The 20,672-nt window shown below is 49.3% G+C and overlaps 1 protein-coding gene across 1 annotated transcript; it reads right to left on the reverse strand.

Annotated features, from left to right (window-relative positions):
* Positions 1-2,001: 2,001 nt before the first annotated feature.
* Positions 2,002-5,261, reverse strand: LOC121353385 (histone H3-like centromeric protein A). The gene is given in 4 exon segments (XM_041467188.1): positions 2,002-2,352; positions 2,972-3,049; positions 4,920-5,017; positions 5,020-5,261. Coding segments are annotated over 4 exon segments (366 nt in total). The 5' UTR covers positions 5,075-5,261; the 3' UTR covers positions 2,002-2,217.
* Between the last annotated feature and the right edge of the window lie 15,411 nt (positions 5,262-20,672).

Here is a 20,672-nt window from a genome sequence, read left to right on the forward strand (position 1 = left end):
GGCTATCCTGGAACATCTGTCATTCATCAGTTGCAAAAACGCTGCCTTCTGTACACTCTCTGTCCCATTATCTACAGCTGGGGTCTTGATCCTAAGCAAATCACTCCTCTCTAATGGATTCAACCTCCTGCTCAATAGGCGGCACTCTGAGTTAAAGACCAAAATTTTCTCTGGTCACTCACCATTAAAAATACTTCTGCCCTCCAGAAGCCTTGGGCCTCCACCTCAGACAAATTATTCAGTCACCCCCTGCCAGAAGCACTCTCCAAACATATCCAATTTCCAATTACTATGTAAGTCTGCTGTACTTTTCCTAGAACTTTGCTATCTCGGCTGCTGTGTACCACACTGTTTTAGTAACAGTGTAGAGACCCTGTCATAGAAGGTTTAATCTTTAATTTGGGGTTGTAATGTGATTTTCTCATCATCAGAGGTACTGCTGCTTATAGGGACCTTAGAGACATCAAAGCAATTTTCTGTCCTGTCCACAATTTGCGTTGTTAACTTTCTTTGAAAGTTCAGTAACAAAAATATTCCCCACCAAACTCAGCACCAGCCTGTCTGGGGAAAAAAGAGGGTTGAGGAGACCCCAAAACTGGAGGTATCGCAAACCAGGTGGGTGGTGGCTGGACTGGGATTTTATGGGGGATATTTGGGGTCCCTGAGGTTTTGGGGGCTCAGAGGGTACACCAAGGATGGTAGGGATGGGCAGGTTTAAGGGGATTTGGGGTCCCAAGATAGGTTTTGGGTTCTGAGGTTTGGGAGGGCTCTCCAAGGCATGAGGAAGGGGGGGATGGGGTGCCAGGACAGGGTTGGGCGGGTCCGTTCTGGGTCCCGCCCCCCGCGCCCTCAGTGGGCCCTGCCCCTCCCTGCTCAGCAGCGCCCCGAGCGGCAGCAGCGGGAACAGCAGCCTGGGAGCGCCCGGAACCCCGCAGCCCCCCAGGTGTGATTCCCCCAAGCCGCGCCCCATAGAGACCCCGCTGAAGCCCCACGGCCAGAGCTGCGCCCATGGACAGGACACCACCAGAGCCCCGCCCCCCACAGCAGCCCTACCCACGTTCAAGCCACCTCTAAGCAGCGCCCCCAAAGTCCTGAGCTCCGCTCGAATCCCCTAAGCGCCGGCCCCTAGGCAACCCCCCCACACATGGAACCCCTTAGGCCCCAAGACCTTCCTGGCCCCCATCCCACTTGCCCTCACCCAAAATACTCTCAGAGTCCACCTCCCTGTGGGTTCTCCTCCCCTCCAGAGTTCCCCCCTGCAGCGCCTCACCCCCAAATCCCCTCTGTTATGAATAAAAAGCTACCTAATTTTTTAAGGTTGCAGAGTTAAAAGAAGTTGAACCAGTTGCTGTTAAGTTAGCTTCGCGTTGCAGCCACCTATTGAGAGTTCTTCTTCAATCACCTGTTAATGGTTGGTGATTAGCCATTGTCCCCCTGATGCTTGCCAGGGAGTGACACCGGAGCGTGCAGGTACCAGAAGGGTGTGACATAAGAGGTAGTATGCAGATCAGAATGCATTTCACTGAATTTTGTAACTTTCCAGGAAAAACCCCTAAAAACAAAGAGCCAACATAGAATTAAGAGACCTAAGCGATGTCTAAGGACGAGGAACTTAATCCAGTACCTGCTAAGATCCTTTTTACTTCTCACCCTAACCTAAAGATGTTAACTAGAGAGAGGACCCAAAATGTTAAACCGAAAAGGCGGAATCTCCTAATCTGCCGTGAGGACGGAAGCACCAGCTCTGCCTGCAGACCAGCGGACACAGCTGAATCATCCTCCTCCTCCGTGCCACTTCTGGGACCATGGGCGGTTTGGGGGCAACCTGTCAACTTCTCCCCACCTAAGCTGATTCTTGTTAATAATGGCATTAAAAAGGAGAAAGATCTCCTGCCCTATTTATTCCTTTCACCCTCCATCCTCCCCAGCATCAGCACCTAGGGGTCACAAACATTTATTCATTTATTGGGGTACAGCAGAACTGGGAGGGGTAGAGGCCAACTAGGGTAAGGGTCCTGGCTAAGTTTCCCTGGGACTGGCATTCTGGTGAGGGGGGTTCCAGGTGGATCATGGGTAGGGCTCCTCAACAGGGGTGCTGGACCAAGGAAGGGGACCCCCACCCTGGGATGGGTCCCTGAAGGGGTTGTTGGGGATCCTGAGGTGGGGGTCCAGTAGAGGGGAGTCTATGGGATGGGTCCACGTGGGGGGGGTCTCCATTCAGATGCCTCCCGTCTCGGGTCCCCGCAGGCGCCGAGCCAGCTGCAGATCCTTGGGGTACAGGGTCACTCGGCGGGCATGCAGCGAGCACAGGTACGCGTCCTCCAGCAGCCGCACCATGAAGGCCTCTGTTGCCTGTGTCACAAAACATGAGGGAGGGTCCCCAAAGCCCTCTGGTATGCCCCAACCCCCCCCCCCCCCCGGGGGCAGACACCCGGGGGGCAGGGTCCCTCCAAACCCACCCATGGGTGACTGTGGGGACCAAAACACCTTGTGCCTGTAAATGTGGTAGCGGGGGATCAACACCCAGTGACCCATCCTCAATCCCCAACAGACCCCGGGAATAAGGGACCCCTCCTCCTGCCCAGCATCCAGAGACCCTCTCAACATCCATGGAACCCTGTCCCAGAACCCATGGACCCCTCCCCCCCAGCCAATGGAGACCCTCCTAGATTCCCCCTCAGCTCCCATCACACACACCCAACAAACCTCTCAGCCTCATCCAAGCATCCAAAGAGACCTTCCTGGACCTCCCCAGCCCCCCAGAGACACCTACAGCACCCACAGACCCCCCTGCAGCACCCGCAGAACCCCCTCCCCCAACCCCCATGGAAACCTTCTCAGTATCCATGAGATCCCCCCTCAGCCCCCTCCCCAACCCGCTAAGTTCCCTGGATACCTCTGCAGGACACATAGGACCCCTCCGGCCCCTCTGTGACCCCCGTCCACCATGCCTGGACCTCCCGAGCCCTACCTCCTGCAGTGCCACCAGGGCCATGCGCTGCCAGCGGTAATCGACCCCGCGGGTGAAGACTAGGCAGAGTTCCCGCACCTGTGACAGGGAGGGCACGGCGAGGGGGGCACATGGGGGCAGCAGGGTCACAGGGAGTGCGGGCACATTGGGACAACATGGAGGGGATGTGGGGACATTGGGGACATCCCAGGTTGGGGCCACCACCCTGGAGACGTGGGGACACTGCCCTGGGGACATCCCAGGGACATGGGGACACCCTTGTTGTCACCCTGGAGACACTCTGGGGACACCCCAGGAACAGTGGGGCCAGGAACACCTGGGGATACACTGGGGAGTGGGGACGTGGGAACATCATCATGGGGACACCCTGGGATCTCCCAGGTGGGAGGCAGGGGGGGAGCACCACTCTGGGAACATCTTGGTAACACCCTCGGCCATGGGAACATGGGGACACCCTGCAGCAACAGGGGGGACAGTGCCAGCACGGCAGGAGGGGCACAGGGAACACCCAATCCATGCAGCCTCTGAAGGTGGCAGGACACAAGGATGTCTGGAATCACAGAAGGACATTGGGGGATATGCAAGGATGTTGGGGGAGGACAAGCCCACCATGTCACGAGGATGGGGAGGACAAGTACATGGGGAGGGCTGGAACAAGGTTGAGGGGGGGCTCTGGGGGAAAGGGATGGTCCTGAGGAGTCAGAGAGGGTGATCTGGGGTTCTGGGGGGTAACTTGGTGGGCCTGCAGGGGGTTGGAAAATCCCAGTGGGTTTTTGGGATAGGGTCCAAGGGGAGGTTGGAGGCTTCCAGGCTGGATTTCAGGGGTCCCAGAGTGGATTTGGGGTTGGATTTGAAGGGGTCCTAGGGATTGCTTGAAGGGTCCCAGTGGGTAATTGGGAGAGTTGTGTGGGGAGCTGAAGGGTCCCAGGGTGGATTTGAAGGCTCTGGGGGAAGTTGTAGGGTCCAAGAGGGTTGATCTGGGGTGTCCTGGAATGGATTTAGGGATCCCAGGGGAGGGGGTCCAGAGCGGTTTGGAAGATCCCAGACAATGTTGGAGGTTCTGGAGTGAAACTGGGGGGGTCCTGGAGGGGGTTGAGAGTCCATGGGGGGTGGGGAGTGGTTTGGAAGATTCTAGACAATATTGGTGCTGCTCTGCTACCTGTGGATCTCCTGCAATGCCCGCTGACCTGGGCGGTGCCCTGCAGGGCACTGCAGGGGGGTCTGTGGGGGCTTTAGGGGATCTATTCGGCCTTAGGGGGGGCACAAGCAGGGGGCTCTGAAGGAACATGGGGGGTATAGGAGATCTATAGGGCCTGGCAGAACACAGGGGGCTATAGGGGATCTATGAGGGACTATAGGACCCGAGGGGACAGGGGGAAACTGTGGGGGGTATCCTTAGGGATCTGTAAGGCCTGGGGAATCATTGTGGGTATGAACGATCTATAAGGAGCTACAGTGATGGCCGATATAAGGGAGTTATAGGGGACAGGGAGTATGGGGGCTATAGGGGAGAGGGAGTGTGGGGTGACTATAGGTGATGGAAGCATATAGAGGTATAGAGGGCACCGGCTGGGGGCGGAGCACAACAACAGAGGGAGTCCATAGGAGCGCTCTAGAGGAGGCCTAAAAGGGGGCTCGATGTGGAAGGTCCATAGGAGGTGTTTATAAGGGGAGTCCCCCGCCCCTCACTCACTGCGTGCCCGCGGCTGGGGCGATGGGGAGGCGGGGGGACCGCCACGCCGTCGGGGGGTGGGTTTGGGGCGGGGCATGGCGTGGCCGAGTCCACCGCAGGGTCAGGGCAAGCCCAGGAAGGGAGCCGGCGGCCGTGGAAGAGGGAGTCAGGTTGAGAGTCCATGGGGGGTGCTGGAGAAGTTCTGTGGGGGAAATTGGGGTGTCTGGGGATTTTAGGGTGCAGCAGTGTTCATTTTGGGATGTGGGGGGTTCTCACCAGGCGGGCAAAGGGGCCGGGGCGCAGCAGCAGGCAGGTGCTCTTCTGGTACTTGCGGATCTCCTGCAATGCCAGCTGACCTGGACGGCGCCCTGCAGGGGCATTGGATAGGGGGGACCGCCACGCCGTCGGGGGGTGGGTTTGGGGCGGGGCATGGCGTGGCCGAGTCCACCGCAGGGTCAGGGCAAGCCCAGGAAGGGAGCCGGCGGCCGTGGAAGAGGGAGTCAGGGCGGACTCAGGTGTTCGGGAGAGATACCCCCACACCACTGCCGGGTATCCCCAAGCCCCGCTCCTGCCCAGTAACGTCGCGCCCGGGATCCGCCGCCGCCGTTCAAACCTCCCGCCGCGCCGCTCAAATCTCCCGCCGCGCCGCGCTGCGCGTGACGTCACTTCCCTCTGCGCGCCAATCGGAGCGCGGGACCGCTCTGCGCCGCTGGACTCCGCGACGCGGTGGTGCCGCGCCCGCCGAGGGCTCATTAGCATAACTCTGCATGTCCCCGCCCCCAGTCACCCCGCGCCTCGGTGCTCCCCGGGTAGTCTCAGCTATCGTGCCAGTGCCGTCCCAGTACGGGCTCTTTAATCGTCTTAGTGTGATCCCAGTCACTCCCAGTGTGGTTCCCGTTGCTCCTGGTCATTTGCATGGCTCCAGTTACTCCCAGAATGATCCCAGTATGATTCCAGTTCCCTGCAATATGATTCTAGTGCTTTCCAGTCACTCCCAGTGTGAGTCCAGTATGATCAAAACGACTCCCAGTATGATCCCTGTCACACCCCAACCGTCCCAATCAATTCCTGTCCCCACCAGAATCATCCCACTATGATCCCAGTCACTCCCAGTATGATACCAGTTGTCCCCAGCATGGTTCCAGACGCTCCCAGTACGAACCCAGCATGGTTCCAGTTGTCCCCTCCTGTATGATCGTAGTTGCCCCAGTTGTGGTCCCAGTACCCCCAACATGGTTCCAGCATCTTCCATTTGCTCCCAGTGTGTCTTCAGTTGGCTCCCAACATGGTCCCAGTAGCTCCCTGTGCCTCCCACTACCCACTGGGGGTCACTCAAGGATTACAATTGTCCGTGAAATCCATTGGGAGAAGCAGATTGGGGCGTTAGTGAACCCATGGTGGCCCAGGTGGGCTTTGGGGTCTCGTGAGGGCACTGCCTCACATATCTCCCAGTTAACCCCCAGTTCTGCCAGTGGGCCACCACACTCCTTATTTGACCCCATCAAGCCTCCCAGTTGCCCCTAGCTGTCCACCCAGGCCAGATGTTGAACAGGACCAGCCCCAACACTGAGCCCTGGGGAACCCAGCAGTGCCCAGCCCCAGCTGGCTGTGGCCCCATTCCCAGCCCTCCGTGGCCTGGCCACCAGCCAGGTGTTCCCAGCGAGAGGCACCTGTCCCAGCCACGAGCTGCAGGTGCTTCAGGAGAGGCAGGCAGATGGAGGCAGTGCCAAAGGCTTTGCTGAGCTGCAGGCAGACAAACCCACACATGTCCAACACCCACTGAGGCCACCTGAGCACAGCAGATCAGGTGAGTCAGGCAGTACCAGCCTTTCCCAAGGCCTGGGGGTTCCCAGTGCCCTGGTTTTCCTGTCCATGCCATAGGTTCCCCCAGGGAATCTGTTCCAGGGCTGTCCCAGCACCAAAACCTGGAGTTTGCTGGATCCTTCTGGCCCTGGTCTCAGTGGCTCCCAGTCACCTCCAGTAATGATTCCAGTCATTCCCTGTATGATCCTAGTCATTCTCACTATGATAACAGTATGGTCCCAGCATGGTCCCAGTTGCTCCCATTCACCCCCAGTATGATTCCCCTTTCTCCCTGTCATTCACCAGCATGGTTCCAGTTGTTCCCTGTATGATCCTAGTTACCCCAGTTGTGATCCCAGCATGGTCCCAGTAGCTCCAAGTGCCTCCCCATGGCCAGTTGAGGGTTGGAGCTGTCCATAAAATCCATCTGGGGGAAAAGGACACACAGGTGATGTGGGGGGGATATGTGCTGAGCTGCTGCCCGAGTTTCTCTACTCCCCCAGGCAGGGGAGGGGATTTCGCCGGCTGAGCTACAGGCACGGCAGCCGACAGCCGGGCGGGGCACTCCCTAGATGCGCCGGGGCGTCCCGGGAGCACCTCAGCAAGGGGCAGCAGGGAGCAGCAGGCAGGCGAAGTAAAAGAAAGAAGAGAGGTTCCTTTCTCGGGGGTAAAGTCCAGAGCCTTTTATTAACTCCAGGGCACCAGCTGAGCAAGGACCACGAGGCAGGAATACAGCAGCTTATAAAGGGGGTGGGAACCCCACACATTGACCAATGAGGGAGAACTGGGGAGTGAACAAACTCGTGAGAAACATGCCGGCTAGCCCATAGGGAATGTGACAGGGAGGGACCCTTGTTCCCGATCCAATCACCCACCGAAGAAAGGAGAATTTTCTGGAATATGGGAAGGAGACAGAGGGTGATGGACAGAACTTGGGGAGGGATTGACAGAAGGTAACCAGGGAAACAGGGGAGGAGAGAGCGAATTGACACTCAGAGGGAGAGGTTCCAGGGGAGAGGGAGAGGGGGATCCCAGGACTGAACCATTATAGCTTTAGGGGGTAACAGAACACACTAAATGAATCCTGCACCACAACAGATATGGAGGCACTGTCCTGCTGTCACTGAAACTGCAGGAAAAACAAAAACCCTGTAACAACGTTTCTGCTTTAAGAGAGGCATTACTTTACTCTGGCCAGGATGTTGTTCTGGCCAGAATGTGCAACAGAGCTAATTCCATCCCCACATTGCCTGTGTTGTGCAGAGAAAACCATTCCATCATACATGGTTCTTTACTAGATTTTTCACGTACTTACACAGTCAAAACCCAGAAAAAAATCATTGGTTCAACATTCATTGGCCACAAGTTACACAGTTCTTTGTATCTGGTTTCCTATTAGTTATTGATCCCTTTGCCTCCAACGCTAATTAGGTCCTCATTCTTCATTCTCTTATTGCTCTTTTCTCAGACCAAGAGTCTCTGACACACCAGGAAGGATGTTCGGGTGTTGACGGTCACTTGTCTCTTGAGCTACCTCTGGCAACTCCCAGTCTATTGAGATGTCAAGCTCGCTCGTCAGGCCTTGCCCAGGGAACAGAATCTCTTGAAAAGAAACTTCCATTTTCCCTTCCCCCTAGGCAAAAACCCCTGACTAAAGTTAGTTAAAAATTTTAGGAGTTGCATCATTTCTAACACTTCCTCTCCCCATGGACACAGTACCCTCATTGCCACCCTGTGTCCCCACATCCCTCCCTATGTACACATGTCCCCAGGGTCCCTCATGTGTCCCTCATGTCCCACCTGTCCCCCCACATATCCCACAATGTCCTCATGTCTTCTGTGTGTCCCCGATGTTTCCCATGTGTCCCCCATATTCCCACCCTATCCCCCACACCCCAATGTCCGTGCCCTGTGGCAGGAGGTGCCTGGACTCTTCCTGGCCAGCTGGGACATCACTCTAGTGGCTCTGTGTTCTTCTGGGAGAGAAAAAGTAGAGAGGGGAAAGACCCAGAATACAGGGGGGGAAGGAGACCCCAACAGTGTGGCAAACAGGAAGGGGCAAGAACATCCTTCCTCCACTTCATTTTTGAGACCCTGCCAATGGGACAGGGGACACTATACCCCTTCATGGAATGAGTCCCCACCCAGGGATCTGGTCCCCTCTGTATGGAGTTAGGACCTGACCCACCCCCCCCCCCCCCCGAATTAATGGCCTTGAGACACTCACATGTAACTGATTTACCTTCCTGGAACTGAGATTGTGTATCCCACGGGATTGGGATACATAGCCCCTCTTCCCATGGGATTAGGGGACCCATCACTGGACTGGACACCCCCTCCCCATAAGACTGAGACCCCTCTGAAAGTGGGACATCCCCCCATGTGACTGGGCACAGAGCTCCATCATCAGCCCCTGCTCCCCGCTCATCAGGGACCCCCAGGGCCTCTCTGGAGCTGACTGTGGCACTAAGCAAGGTAGTCACCAAGCCCACCTGTGTGGGCAGGGGGGCATAGGGAGGCCAAGGCCCTATTTAGGGCAGCTTTAGGCTGGGGGCCCAAAGAGGGACCCCAGCTCTGGGAATCTGCTGACAGAGGAATGGAGAAGAATGCATTGGCAATGTCTACGGTGGCGCCATTTTGCTGCCTTGGACTCCAGCTCTTACTGAAGTTCCAACATGTCCAGCAGGCAGCACTCAGTCATGGTGTGACTTCATTCAGGCCATGACACTGTCCACAGGAGAGTGGACACAGTCAGTATCCACTCTCCACGGGACTCAGGCAGGGGCCATATGGAGCTATTGAGGAGTGAGCAAGTCTTGCTGAGCACGCCCAGCTCTCCAGTTCATGGATCAGCTCATGGACAGGGTCCTGAAGTCCCAGTCAGTGCCATGTTGTCAATGGGACCCTGTGTACTGGCCATCAGTACCTGCTGTTCTTCAACTACCTCAGCAGTCCCACAGCAGAAGGGTCCTCTGAAAGACCAAGCAAGGGATTCATCTGTCTTAATTTCTTCTGTCTCCACAGCATCTCTCCCAAAGCCCAATGGTGTCCTTTTGGGTCCTTGAAATACCTCTCCTGAGGTGATCTGGGCCAAGGATACATGGAGCCTCTAGGCCAGTGACAATGGCATTTTTCTGCCACTCATGCCTAGTCAGGAGCACTTCAGCTTCCAGTATAGTCCCTGCTGGGATCCCCTGTCATCCCAGAAACAGAGATGGATTCTGCCCCTGCATGACGGCATCAGGGTATATTGTGTACCCGTATCAACTAAAGCCTTGTGCGCCTGTGGCTCTGCTGTGCCAGGCCATGGATTCACACAGTCCAACAGACCCCACTGTCCTTTTCTCACACGTGGCTAGAGCCAGGGCCCCTCTAGCTCTGATCATGGTACTCCTTGCTTGCTTCTTGTAAAGATGACCTAGAGGTCCCTTCCAGAGGGTCAGAAGTAACATCAGCCGTCCAATTCTGCCTGAGGCCTTGGCCAGTGGAAACTGAGTGGCATTTTTCCTTGAAGAGTTTTCTGTGGTGGTTAATTTTTCCTCTCAACTCACATACCTGTGCTGCCAAGGCAGAGGTGGGTTTTCCATCCCACTTCTGTATGTTTTCACCATGGTCAGCCAAGTAAAACCACAGGTTACCTAGTGGTGTGCCCCTCTCTCTTGAGCAGCGGGTACTTGCCCCCGATAGACTGCAGTCTGTGCTAGTGGGGCATAGGGCACTTCTTTCAGCTGCTGGAGGTCTTTTCCACAGACAAGATGCAGGCCCACAGGGTGAAAAAGATATTTTCTTCATATTGCCAGAGTTTGGTAACCAAATTTTCCACTCTTTGTTCTCCTTTCCATGACATCCCTGCCAATGAGTTGGTATATGGTGATGGCACCATAGTTTGTGTACACTGAACCTCATCTGGATCTACAGGGGACTGTAGGTCTGGACACAATACTGTGCCATGTGCCCGAGGATATGGCTGCCTGAGCAGGAAGATTGGACCCTTCCAACCAAACTGACTTTGATTCTGTGAAAGCAGGAGCAACTCAAGTGATGATGGCGTACGGACAATTGGGGGAGAGTTCTGCCAGTTCCAGGGATGAATGATAGCACAGTGTTACCCTGTATTAGCTGGTCTGTGATAGGTAAACCAACCAGCCCCTGGTTTGACTGACGGGGCCTCACCCAGTCGCATCTCTCCCAAGGCTGCAGGCTCCTGCTGGCCAGGACCTGAAGGGGTGTAGAGTTCTGACCTATGAAAGTATGCAGATGGGGTTTTTCAAATGCTCCATATAAGCAAGAGCTTGTGAAATAAAAGCTCTCTGTTGCCACATGAACATTGGGGTTGTTGTGGTTTGAATTTATTGATTCCTTGTTAAGTGGTTTGTTCTGTTGTACCCCCATGTTCTCCCCAAGCTGGTTTACCCCTGGGTTACACCCTCTCTCAAAGCTGTCCCTCATGCCATTCCCTGCCCTTTGTTCCAGCTCTTTCCCCACCTGTCAAGGCAACCCAGCCCTTGATTCCTGAACCTTCCCGGCCACTTAAACCTCGGGCCAATCCCTGACTGCACTACCCCTTTGGAATTCCCCTACGCCTGGAAGCCCCATTGGCCCATGTGACCCATCCTCTCCACTCTCCTACCCCAACTGGCCCCAGACACTTGATGTAATCCCCTCGCTCATCCCCTGAGGATTCCCTATTGGTTAGCTGTTTGTATCCACCCCGTGACTTGTATCAGTACAAAGCCCCTTGGACGATACAGCTAGGAGCTTTTTGGCTTGCTCCCTTCACCTGGAATAAACTGTTCCTAGTGGAACCTCAAGATGGAGAGCCTCCTTCTTTCTCCTCTGTCTGGTCCCTGTCGTGGCTTGTGTCTGGCACCTGAGAGCAAGTGGCTCTAAAGGTTCTGCCTCTGCTAAATCCCCACCCCGAGGCAGTTCCCCACTCCTGGTGTGGCACCAGAGTTCTAAGAGCTAGCCCGGGTTCCAGCAGGCACTTCAGGGTGAGTGGTCTTTGTCTGCTGCCAACTTCCAACCCCCCCCCCCCCCCCCCCCCCCCCCCCCCCCCCCCCCCGCGGGGGGGGGGGGGGGGGGGGGGAGGCCTGCGGCCTGAGGAAGGGAAGCCAGAGCCGCTTGCCAAATGCAGAGGTGGAGGAGTCCTGGGATGGTTTGGGCAGCCCCCCCGGAGAGAAGGATAAGCGGTCAGGGAGGAGAAGGGGTGGGCAAGGTGCCCAGCCGCTGCCAGGACAGGCTGTGCTTTTAACTCTTTTAGTGTTGGAACAATAGAAGCTGTCCCCCCCCCCCCGCCTCTGACACTCACAGCAGGGGGAGCAGGACAGAGCAACAGAGAATAAAGCAAGAAGAGGTGCTTGAGATAAACCGGGAGGAAGGCAGGGAGAAGGTTCGCCACTGTACTCCATATAATTACATCACAGAACCGATCGAATTGCCTTCCATGATGGGAGAGTTCCTGGGTGGATGAGGGGAGTGAAGTGGGTTGCTCCCTTGGCAGCCTTTCAGAAGGACTCAGCAGGTGGGGGAGGTGGGCAGGGAGGAACCTCACCTGTCCTGCCACATTCCACAGGGCTAAGAGACACAAAAAGCAGCTGAGAGCAATGCAACACTGTTATAGATACATATTATAATGTTGGCTTTTTGCAAACATTAAAATGGATTCTATATGTGTGATGTTAAAGTAACTTTGTTACAAGGATATAATTTGTATTTCTACTGTTAATTAATCTTAGACATAGTAGTGAAATAACTTTGTTAAAATGCCTGCTTGGATGGGATACACTCAATGAACACAGGATGAGGACACCTGCTACAGATATGCCAAAAATCAGCACTCACCATCTGAAGAAGTATGGACCAAGGCCCAAACTGGAAGTGATAAGGAGAAGGAACCAAAACCACAGCCAAGAAACATGCATGCTCTAAAAAGACAAACCCAAGGAGGAGCCATATAAAATAGCTCCTGGAAAATGTAAACTAGTTTATGGATATGCATAAGGGTCTATGAATATGCAACAGGCTGATGTAAGGGACAAAGTATTTAAGGGGTCTCCCCAAAGGTAAGAGTGTGGTCTTGGCCCAATGCCAAGACGGCCATAATAACCTTTGCTCTGTGGTCCTTGTCTCCTATTGTCCTTTATTAAACTTTTAAAATTTTCACAGGAGAGTGGACGTGTTTTTCACAAACACTCACAGTTCTATTTCCTTCAAACTCAAATGTAGACAAAACTCCATCCATCTCTTCAAGGACACAAATTAGGTTTCACCTCCCAAACCCCAGACATTCTGAGGTGAGGCGATTGTGCCAGACCAGGACATTTTTTTGGTTGATCTCTGGAGGCCCTTCCAACCCCAACTATTCTTTCACTGCCCAAAACACAGGCAAGAGCCTCAGCAACCATTATTTGGGTAGTTTTCCTCAGCTTCTAAAGTTTCCTGATACTTTTCCTTTGCCATTTCAGAATCCTCACTTAAGGAAAAATGAGGTGTCAGGACCTGCTGGATGTCCCCAGATTCCCTCCCCAAACCTTGCAGCAGCAGGGAGAGCCTGCCATGTCTGAGTGAAAATGTTTTATTTTTCATAAAAAATACACGAAAAATGCTGCTTTTATCTCTAAACCCTTTAGGTCTTGCCTGCCGTACCTCATATCACTTCAGAACAGGGGATTTATAAACCTTAAATCCTTGAGAAAAATAACATTCACAGTTTGATTTTATTTTGGTGGAGTCAGGACTGGTCTTGTGGGATTTGGTGACGTTCACTGGGAATAGCCCAGCAAAGGAAAATTATGTACAAGGGAAGGGTAAATTCTGCACAAGTTAAAGTCTTGAGAGCAGAGGATCTGCCTTGCAGATGTGCTCCAAGGGAAATTAATAAGTAGCATCATCAAAATCTCTTTATTTGTAAAAGGTGAAACACTGACCTCTTGCGTAAAAAAAAACCAGACAAGTTACGGAAAGTAAAACATTTTAAAGCAGCAATTCCATGGCCAGAATCATGTCCAATGTGCTCAGCTTGTTCTTGGCCAGGTGCAGCTCCTTCAGTTGTGTCAGGTTGTGGAAGACCTCAGGGCCAAGGCAACTCAGTCCTGCACTCTCCAGGTTCAGGCTGCGCAGTTGGCTCAGGTTCTTGAAGATGCTGGCAGGCAGGTGGCCGATCCCACCGTTGCTGTCAGCCAACATTAGCTACTGCAGTGTGGACACCCTGGGGCATCCCCTGGGTTGGGGAAACACAAGAAGCTTCCCTCAAAAGCCTGCTAAGACCCCACTGGCTCCTTCCCCTGTTCCTATGTCTGTTCCTGTGTCCCTGAGCCACTCCCTTCCCTACTCCCTGACTGGCCTTCATCTTTGTACTGCCCCGAGACCAGGGTGACCCCGGGCCCCTGGGGAGAGAGAAACCTGGATCCCCCCACGTGTGCGTGCCTGGGACCTGAACACGTTACCACGCGGCTGAATTAAACATCTGTGGATATTATGCAAAGGCCGTTTTTGCTTCTTTAACCTGGCCTTTACTAGCAGCTATTCAGGCTGCAACACTGCAGCTGTGCCAGGTCATCAAAGGCTTGGCAGGGATGGCCAAGAGCGAGTTCTGTGACAGGTAGAGCGAGCGCAAGGCACTGAGGCCCTGGAAGAAGTGTTGTGGGACCACACGCATCCCATGTGGCTGCTGCGTCTGCAGCTCCAGGTCACAGAGGTTACGCAGGCCGGGCCCCTGGGGAGAGAGAAACCTGGATCCCCCCACGTGTGCGTGCCTGGGACCTGAACACATTACCGTGCGGCTGAATTAAACATCTGTGGATATTATGCAAAGGCCGTTTTTGCTTCTTTACCCTGGACTTTACTAGCAGCTATTCAGGCTGCAACACTGCAGCTGTGCCAGGTCATCAAAGGCTTGGCAGGGATGGCTGAGAGCGAGTTCTGTGACAGGTAGAGCGAGCGCAAGGCACTGAGGCCCTGGAAGAAGTGTTGTGGGACCACACGCATCCCATGTGGCTGCTGTGTCTGCAGCTCCAGGTCACAGAGGTTACGCAGGTGTTGGCTCCGGTAGCGCAGCGCGCTGGCGCGCAGGTCCAGCACGCCCAGTGTCACCTGCACTGGCTGGAATGCGGCCACGCTCACCTCCAGCAGCCAGCTGCGGTCCAGGTAAAGCCAGCAAAGCCGCGGGAGGCCTTGGAATGCCATGTCTGCCAAGTGCCGCAGGCTGTTCCCGCGCAGGTCAAGGGTTTGTGTAAATTATTGCCTGTCTCCTTGTTTAGTTTGGCCAGTTACTGCCAAGTTATTGGCTAAACCTAGTGAGAAGACAGTACAAAAATTATGCTGTCAGATCTGCTTTTGTCTCAACAAAAAAAGTGAAAACTGCATCTTTTTTTTCAGTCTTTTCTCTCATTTATAGTGTAGCAATAGTGTAAGTTACATGTCTATGTGCATGAGATGAGGGTTTACCCAGGCTCCTTGCTAACTTTATAAAGCTGTCTCTCCCCCTTAGAATTTCCACCTAATTTCAATATTTTTTTAACTTCAGGTTTTCTAAAAGCTTGTTTTTTTTTAAATAAAAACCACAAACAAACAAAAAACCAAACCGAACAAAAAAAATCCACCAAAGCCAGACAAATAAAACCAACATACAAATTCATAGTGGATATTAGCTGACCAGTACTGCTTGTTTTCAGCCATAGCCCTTATAAGTACAGCAGTTGTTGTAAGCAACCACTGAGAAATACTAAGAAAAATGAGATTTCTGTTTTCAGCACTGTCTTTCTGTCATCCCTTGTAAACCATAAATTCATTTAAGTTTTCAGGTTAGTTGAAAACTTATGTACAACAGAATAAGTACATAAGCTTTAAAAAAACCCACACATTCATTATTACATCTATCTGCCTTAGTGTCTAGATAGCATTAAAAATAACAAATTCTTCAGTCTTCAGTGCATTCATTCAATAATTATAAACATTCACTGGGCTAAAAGGATTCAAAGGAAATTAAATGTGCAAGTAATAAGCCTCATGACTATGCAACGAAGTGGGAAATCTTCACATCACAGTTTTACAGCATGTGTATGAGCTCACTGTTCTCTATTATCTATTTAGAAATCACTGCCACAACTCTCTTATTAATGTATGATGTAGAACCCAAATTTATAATAATTTCAATCATCTTCATAATTTTTTTAAAGCATTGCTTTAAGACTCTCCATTATCATATGCAAAACTGCAAAGTCAATTCCACTTGATTTATTTCATATGTTATTCCAACAGCATCACAAACAGTTCATTGTTATGCATCTCTCCAAATAATGAGTTCAAGACATCCTTTCCTTCCCACCACTTCATGCTGCACATTTCATCATGGGTAATTGTCTGATGGAGAAGGGAAGCAGGTGGCCTAGGGCTATGAGAAAGAAGCAGCATCAATGAAGAAGTGTTGGACAGAGGTCTTATACCCCCTAAGGACCATGGAATATTTGGACAATGGATGAAAAAAAGGAAACAGGATGAAACTAATCAACAGATTATTAAAAAACATAGTTTAACTTCCCTGCCTCATCAGAATGCTATCCATCATCACAGACGTACTCTCCTAGGATGGGAAACTTCTAGACAACCATGAGATTCCCATAAAAGGTACTGGATAAAATTAACTGAGCTCTGTCTGAATGTTGCACTTACAGTATTTGCTGGAACAATTAACATGAGTCTAACAAACCACTTATTAACTAATCAGTATATTTTTAAAAGCCTAAGGAAACTAAAAAAAAATTACATACTGGTGCTAAATTAAATTGGAGCAAATTAATTACTTGTGCACTTAAGCCTGCTTTGCTGGACTGTCAGCATACTAATCACATAAAATGCATCTACTTAGAAATACTCCCATTTCTTCTCAATCTACAAAATGTAAACACCCCCTGTTCCTACACGCACAGTGTGAAGCACATGCTCCTCTCCTGATGATTGTGATGTAAAAGTACAGCAACTTCTTCTTCCTCTGTATATTTGGAGGGGCAGGCTGTTTGGAAGGCAGAGAAAGCATCTAGTCAATTTTCTAAAATTCAATCTGCTAAATCTGCTACTTGACACATTTTTTTCTATCCTTGATGCCAGTTTTCAAGGGAAGTTCCCATGTGAAGCTCTATTCAACTGCACCTGCTGCCTTGAATGAGTTCCTAACAGCAAGAGTAACATAAGCTAAACATGAAAAAAAATTCAGAAATTTTTGTAGCCCATTAAATTGCTATAATTTTTCTACTTGAAGTCTGTATATATAATTTCAGTGTAAATAATCACATAATTGTTTTGCTATGAGAAGGGTCATTTGCTGTGAGGCTGGAGGGGCAGAAGTTTCACAAAAATATTTTTTTTAAGTTGCATTGGAAATTTAAGCAATTAATTTAGGTTCTACCCTAATGTCATTCATAATTGTTGGGGTTTGGTATATTGAGTTTTGTCTGCTACATCCCACTATGTAAAGCAAAGAACAGAAGAGGAGCTGAGCAGTATTGTACTGCCTTGTGTAGAGCCATTTTATTCCTGGGGATGTTCCAGGTCTGTGGATCCCCTGTGTCATTTAAAAAACCCCACAGCTTTAAGTAAGAGAGTCTCAGACTCAGCCCATGATCCACTGAAGGAAGACAAATAATAACTGCTGAAAGAACAGTTCTAAATTATACTGGCACTTCGTATGGCCATCACACCTGAGTATCTTTGTAAAATCAGGATAAGTAATGCAGTTTCCAGTGAATTTTCAAGAGCCTCTGAGTTTTTACTGTATGTTTCCCTGCAGAGAGCAGAAACATCTACCTAATTGCAGTCAGGCACTGCTTGGGGGAATTTTTTGTAAGGGTACAAGAAACTTGAACTGCACAGCAAAAGGAAGTTTCAACAGGAGCAAATGAACATGCAAACCTGAAACTGGTAAACCTTTGGAAATGTGAAACTAACAGCAGCATCATGTGTAGGCATCACAGCAAAGTAAGGGGGAATGTGGACGTTTTTGATTTAAAATCTTTCCCATAAAATACATCTAAATATTCAGAGTGAGGGGTTTTGTTTGTTGGGGTTTTTTTTTGTTTGTTTGTTTGCTTTGGTTTGAGGCTTTTTTGTGAGCACAGAAGTCAAATTTAGGTCTCCACTGAATACATATGTACAGAGGGAGTGAGAGGCAAAATTCTGACTGGTGAGAAGCCCCCAGTAAAATTCCCAATGCCTTCAATGAAGGCTGGGTGATGTCTTGCAGGATTACTTACGTACTTCAACATAAACCTGTGAACAAATACTTACAGACCATGGGGATTTTGGTTTGGTTTTCAGAGTGGCTGGACCTTTCTGGTTCCTTCTGATGTCAGAGGGAGCTATAGGTGGTTCAGCACTTCTGGAAGTGGAGATTTTAGCTGTGGTGCTGTTTGCTGGGTCTAGGGCTACCTGGGGTCCTACCTACCCCAGGGGTCTTGGAGGATGTTGAGATGGAATGGCGCCTGGTTCTACATCCGAGCTCTGATCCACTCACCAGTCACACAGGGGAATTGTTTTCAGTTTGTGTTAACAATCCTGTGTATCATCATGATGTTGACTCCTGAGTCAATCTAGGGTGTTTTATTCTGTGAAATTAATACATATTTATTTATCATTGAAACATTAAGATCTGTCCATGCTGCCTTTCAGCCTTACTGTAAGATTTGTGCTTTGATGTGGTTTTTATAGTTTTCCCAAACTCACTCCTGGCTCTTTGTTTTATTATCAGCAGTGATGGTGCAAGACTGCTTCTTCTGAGGATCTGAAGACACTCTGCTGCTGTTACCTTGTCTGGAGGCTGAAGGTTCTCATTATTTCACAGGTTTTTTATCTAGTGTGCAGCCCATTGAAAACCAGGAAAATTTAATTATTCTCCTATATTCTGTCAAGCTTCAGAGATGGTTCTGATGGTTTTTCATCCGAAAATGTTCCTGGTATTCCATTGGCTCTAAGAGGTATGAGAGCAGCATGCTTTTGACAACATTATACTTTTTTTTTTTTTTTCAACTACACGTCTGCCTGCTGTAAGTGCTGCAGAAACACTAAGGTTTTATTTATTTATTTATTTATTTATTTATTTATTAAAACAGGATGTCTGAATTGACCAGTATTCATAACCTTTAAAACATAATAATAAATATGTATCTGAATTAGATGAAGGAATAATATCAATAATAAATAATTATTCATAAACACTCTAAGTAAAGTTCTTTCATGCAACTTTTTCCTTGGCATCCTAATACTGTCCTGGAAAGCTGTCTAGATTTTTTACCTCAAGGAAGCACTTGCTACTTCTCTTTGAGAAGATGAGCTATCTCATTAAGATCACAACTCTTGTGAGCAGGAAAAACAGCAAAGGCAAAAATCTGCATGGTTTTCAATATTAATCTTCAATAAAAATGAAACTTGCATATTGCCTTAATTAAGTCAGTGGGATTAATCAATTGCTCAGAGTTAAACATGGGCTTATGCAGATGGCTAATAAGGGTCCTGAATAAAAAAAATAATTTGCAGGTTCAGCTTAAGTTCATACTCCCTCTGGTTCCATGTTCTGACACTCGTGTGAATGACTGCACTTACATCAACACAGCAAACATAAAAAATGCCAAGTACTTAATCAAAAACTATGAGGCATACTTAGATTTTACTTAATCAAGTTGCTTCAAGTGAAAGTTTCCTTCTTGTGGCAAAACTTAATAAGGTAAGAGAAAACCAGATTAATTTCTATGCAGGCATTTTAAGAGGGAGCTTTCTTTGTAACAGAGATCAAGAGTAAATGAAAATGGGAGTTAGATGAGGCAGGGGTTTAAATCAATGGCCAGTATTGAATTAATTTTAATAGTATAAAAAATATTAAGACCCAACTTGTCAGAATCCCTGGACAAAGGCATGCTGCTCTCTGAGAGCTTTATGAAATTATTGGGATAGTTTCAGCCTTGTTAAAAATTGTGAACAATATTCTTATCTCTCATAAAAATTGATGGCTTTTTAATACATATACTGATGGATTTAGGAGCAATTTGTTTGCTGGTGAGTCTAAGAAAATAATGGTCACAGGATAAGATCTTTTTAGAATATAAATGAATGAAGAGCCTGGCTTTTGTTAAAAAGTGGAAAAATTAAGGACTAATATCAAAATTCGTTTTTGTACTTTGAATTGTACAAGGAATCATTGGAAGCCTTCAAGAAAGACAGGGCCTATTCTACAAATCTTGAATGGGTTTATTTGCATTCATGTGTTCAGTATTGTGACAAAATGGCCAAAATAAAATTACACATATGCATGTACATATTAGAAAACCCTTCTCTGCTTTATAAAAGTACGAGAGAGATATTTTGGGTCTCTGCTTTGTGATTTTCCCCTATAATTTCTACTTACCATGCATTACCAAACTTTTGTCAACATTTTTCCCATATAAATACCATGTTATTTCATGTAAAATGTAAGTATTTACAGGAACACAGATGAATTAAATAAGTTAACTGGTAATAAAAATTTCTCCAGTCTTCAAGCTTTGTTCACTAGTAATTTTGGATGCTTTTTTCTCTCCTGATTGAATCTCACAATAGCGCTTTGTGAAGTTGCCAAATTTTGCTCCTCTTTTTATTCAATTACATACAGATGCACAACATTTTGCATATTAAATTGCTCCGAACTTGAAGCAGGAAAAAATGGAGCCACAGAAATTGAGTCCTGAATTCAGGTCACTGAGAGATTTCAGGAATGTCAATTGTCTACCACTCATCCTTTCTTCCTAATGAGAAAAAAAATCAGAATGTGGGGCCTGTTTTTCCCTTTCCTCTTATTGGTTAATGATGCAAAGGAAGGTACCAAATTGCAGAGATAATCTGCAATGGTCTGAAATCAGACTTTTAAATTAAGTTTAATTGAGTCCCAGAATGCATCAGTGACTCAGTAGGATTCAAAGGGAAACACAAGTGAAAACATTTTTCACTGGTCCACCTGAAAAGCCTGAGATCAAAGGTGTTTAGGTAGCAATAAGAAGGAAATAAATCTGTCATTAGCATTTCCCTGGGAATAATAAAAATCCATTAGCTTCTCTGGAGGAGCCAAATTATTGGTTGTGGAGTAAAAGACATGAAACTCATTACTACCTAAATCATACTTAGGATGATTAACTGGATCAAAACCCCAAGCAAGTCAGGATGTTATATTTTTAAAACCTATTTAACTTAAATATTTTTGACCCGTGC

The sequence above is a fragment of the Pyrgilauda ruficollis genome, unplaced genomic scaffold, assembly GCF_017590135.1.
Source record: "Pyrgilauda ruficollis isolate IOZ18807 unplaced genomic scaffold, ASM1759013v1 scaffold201, whole genome shotgun sequence".
In the NCBI taxonomy this organism is placed as follows: Eukaryota; Metazoa; Chordata; class Aves; order Passeriformes; family Passeridae; genus Pyrgilauda; species Pyrgilauda ruficollis.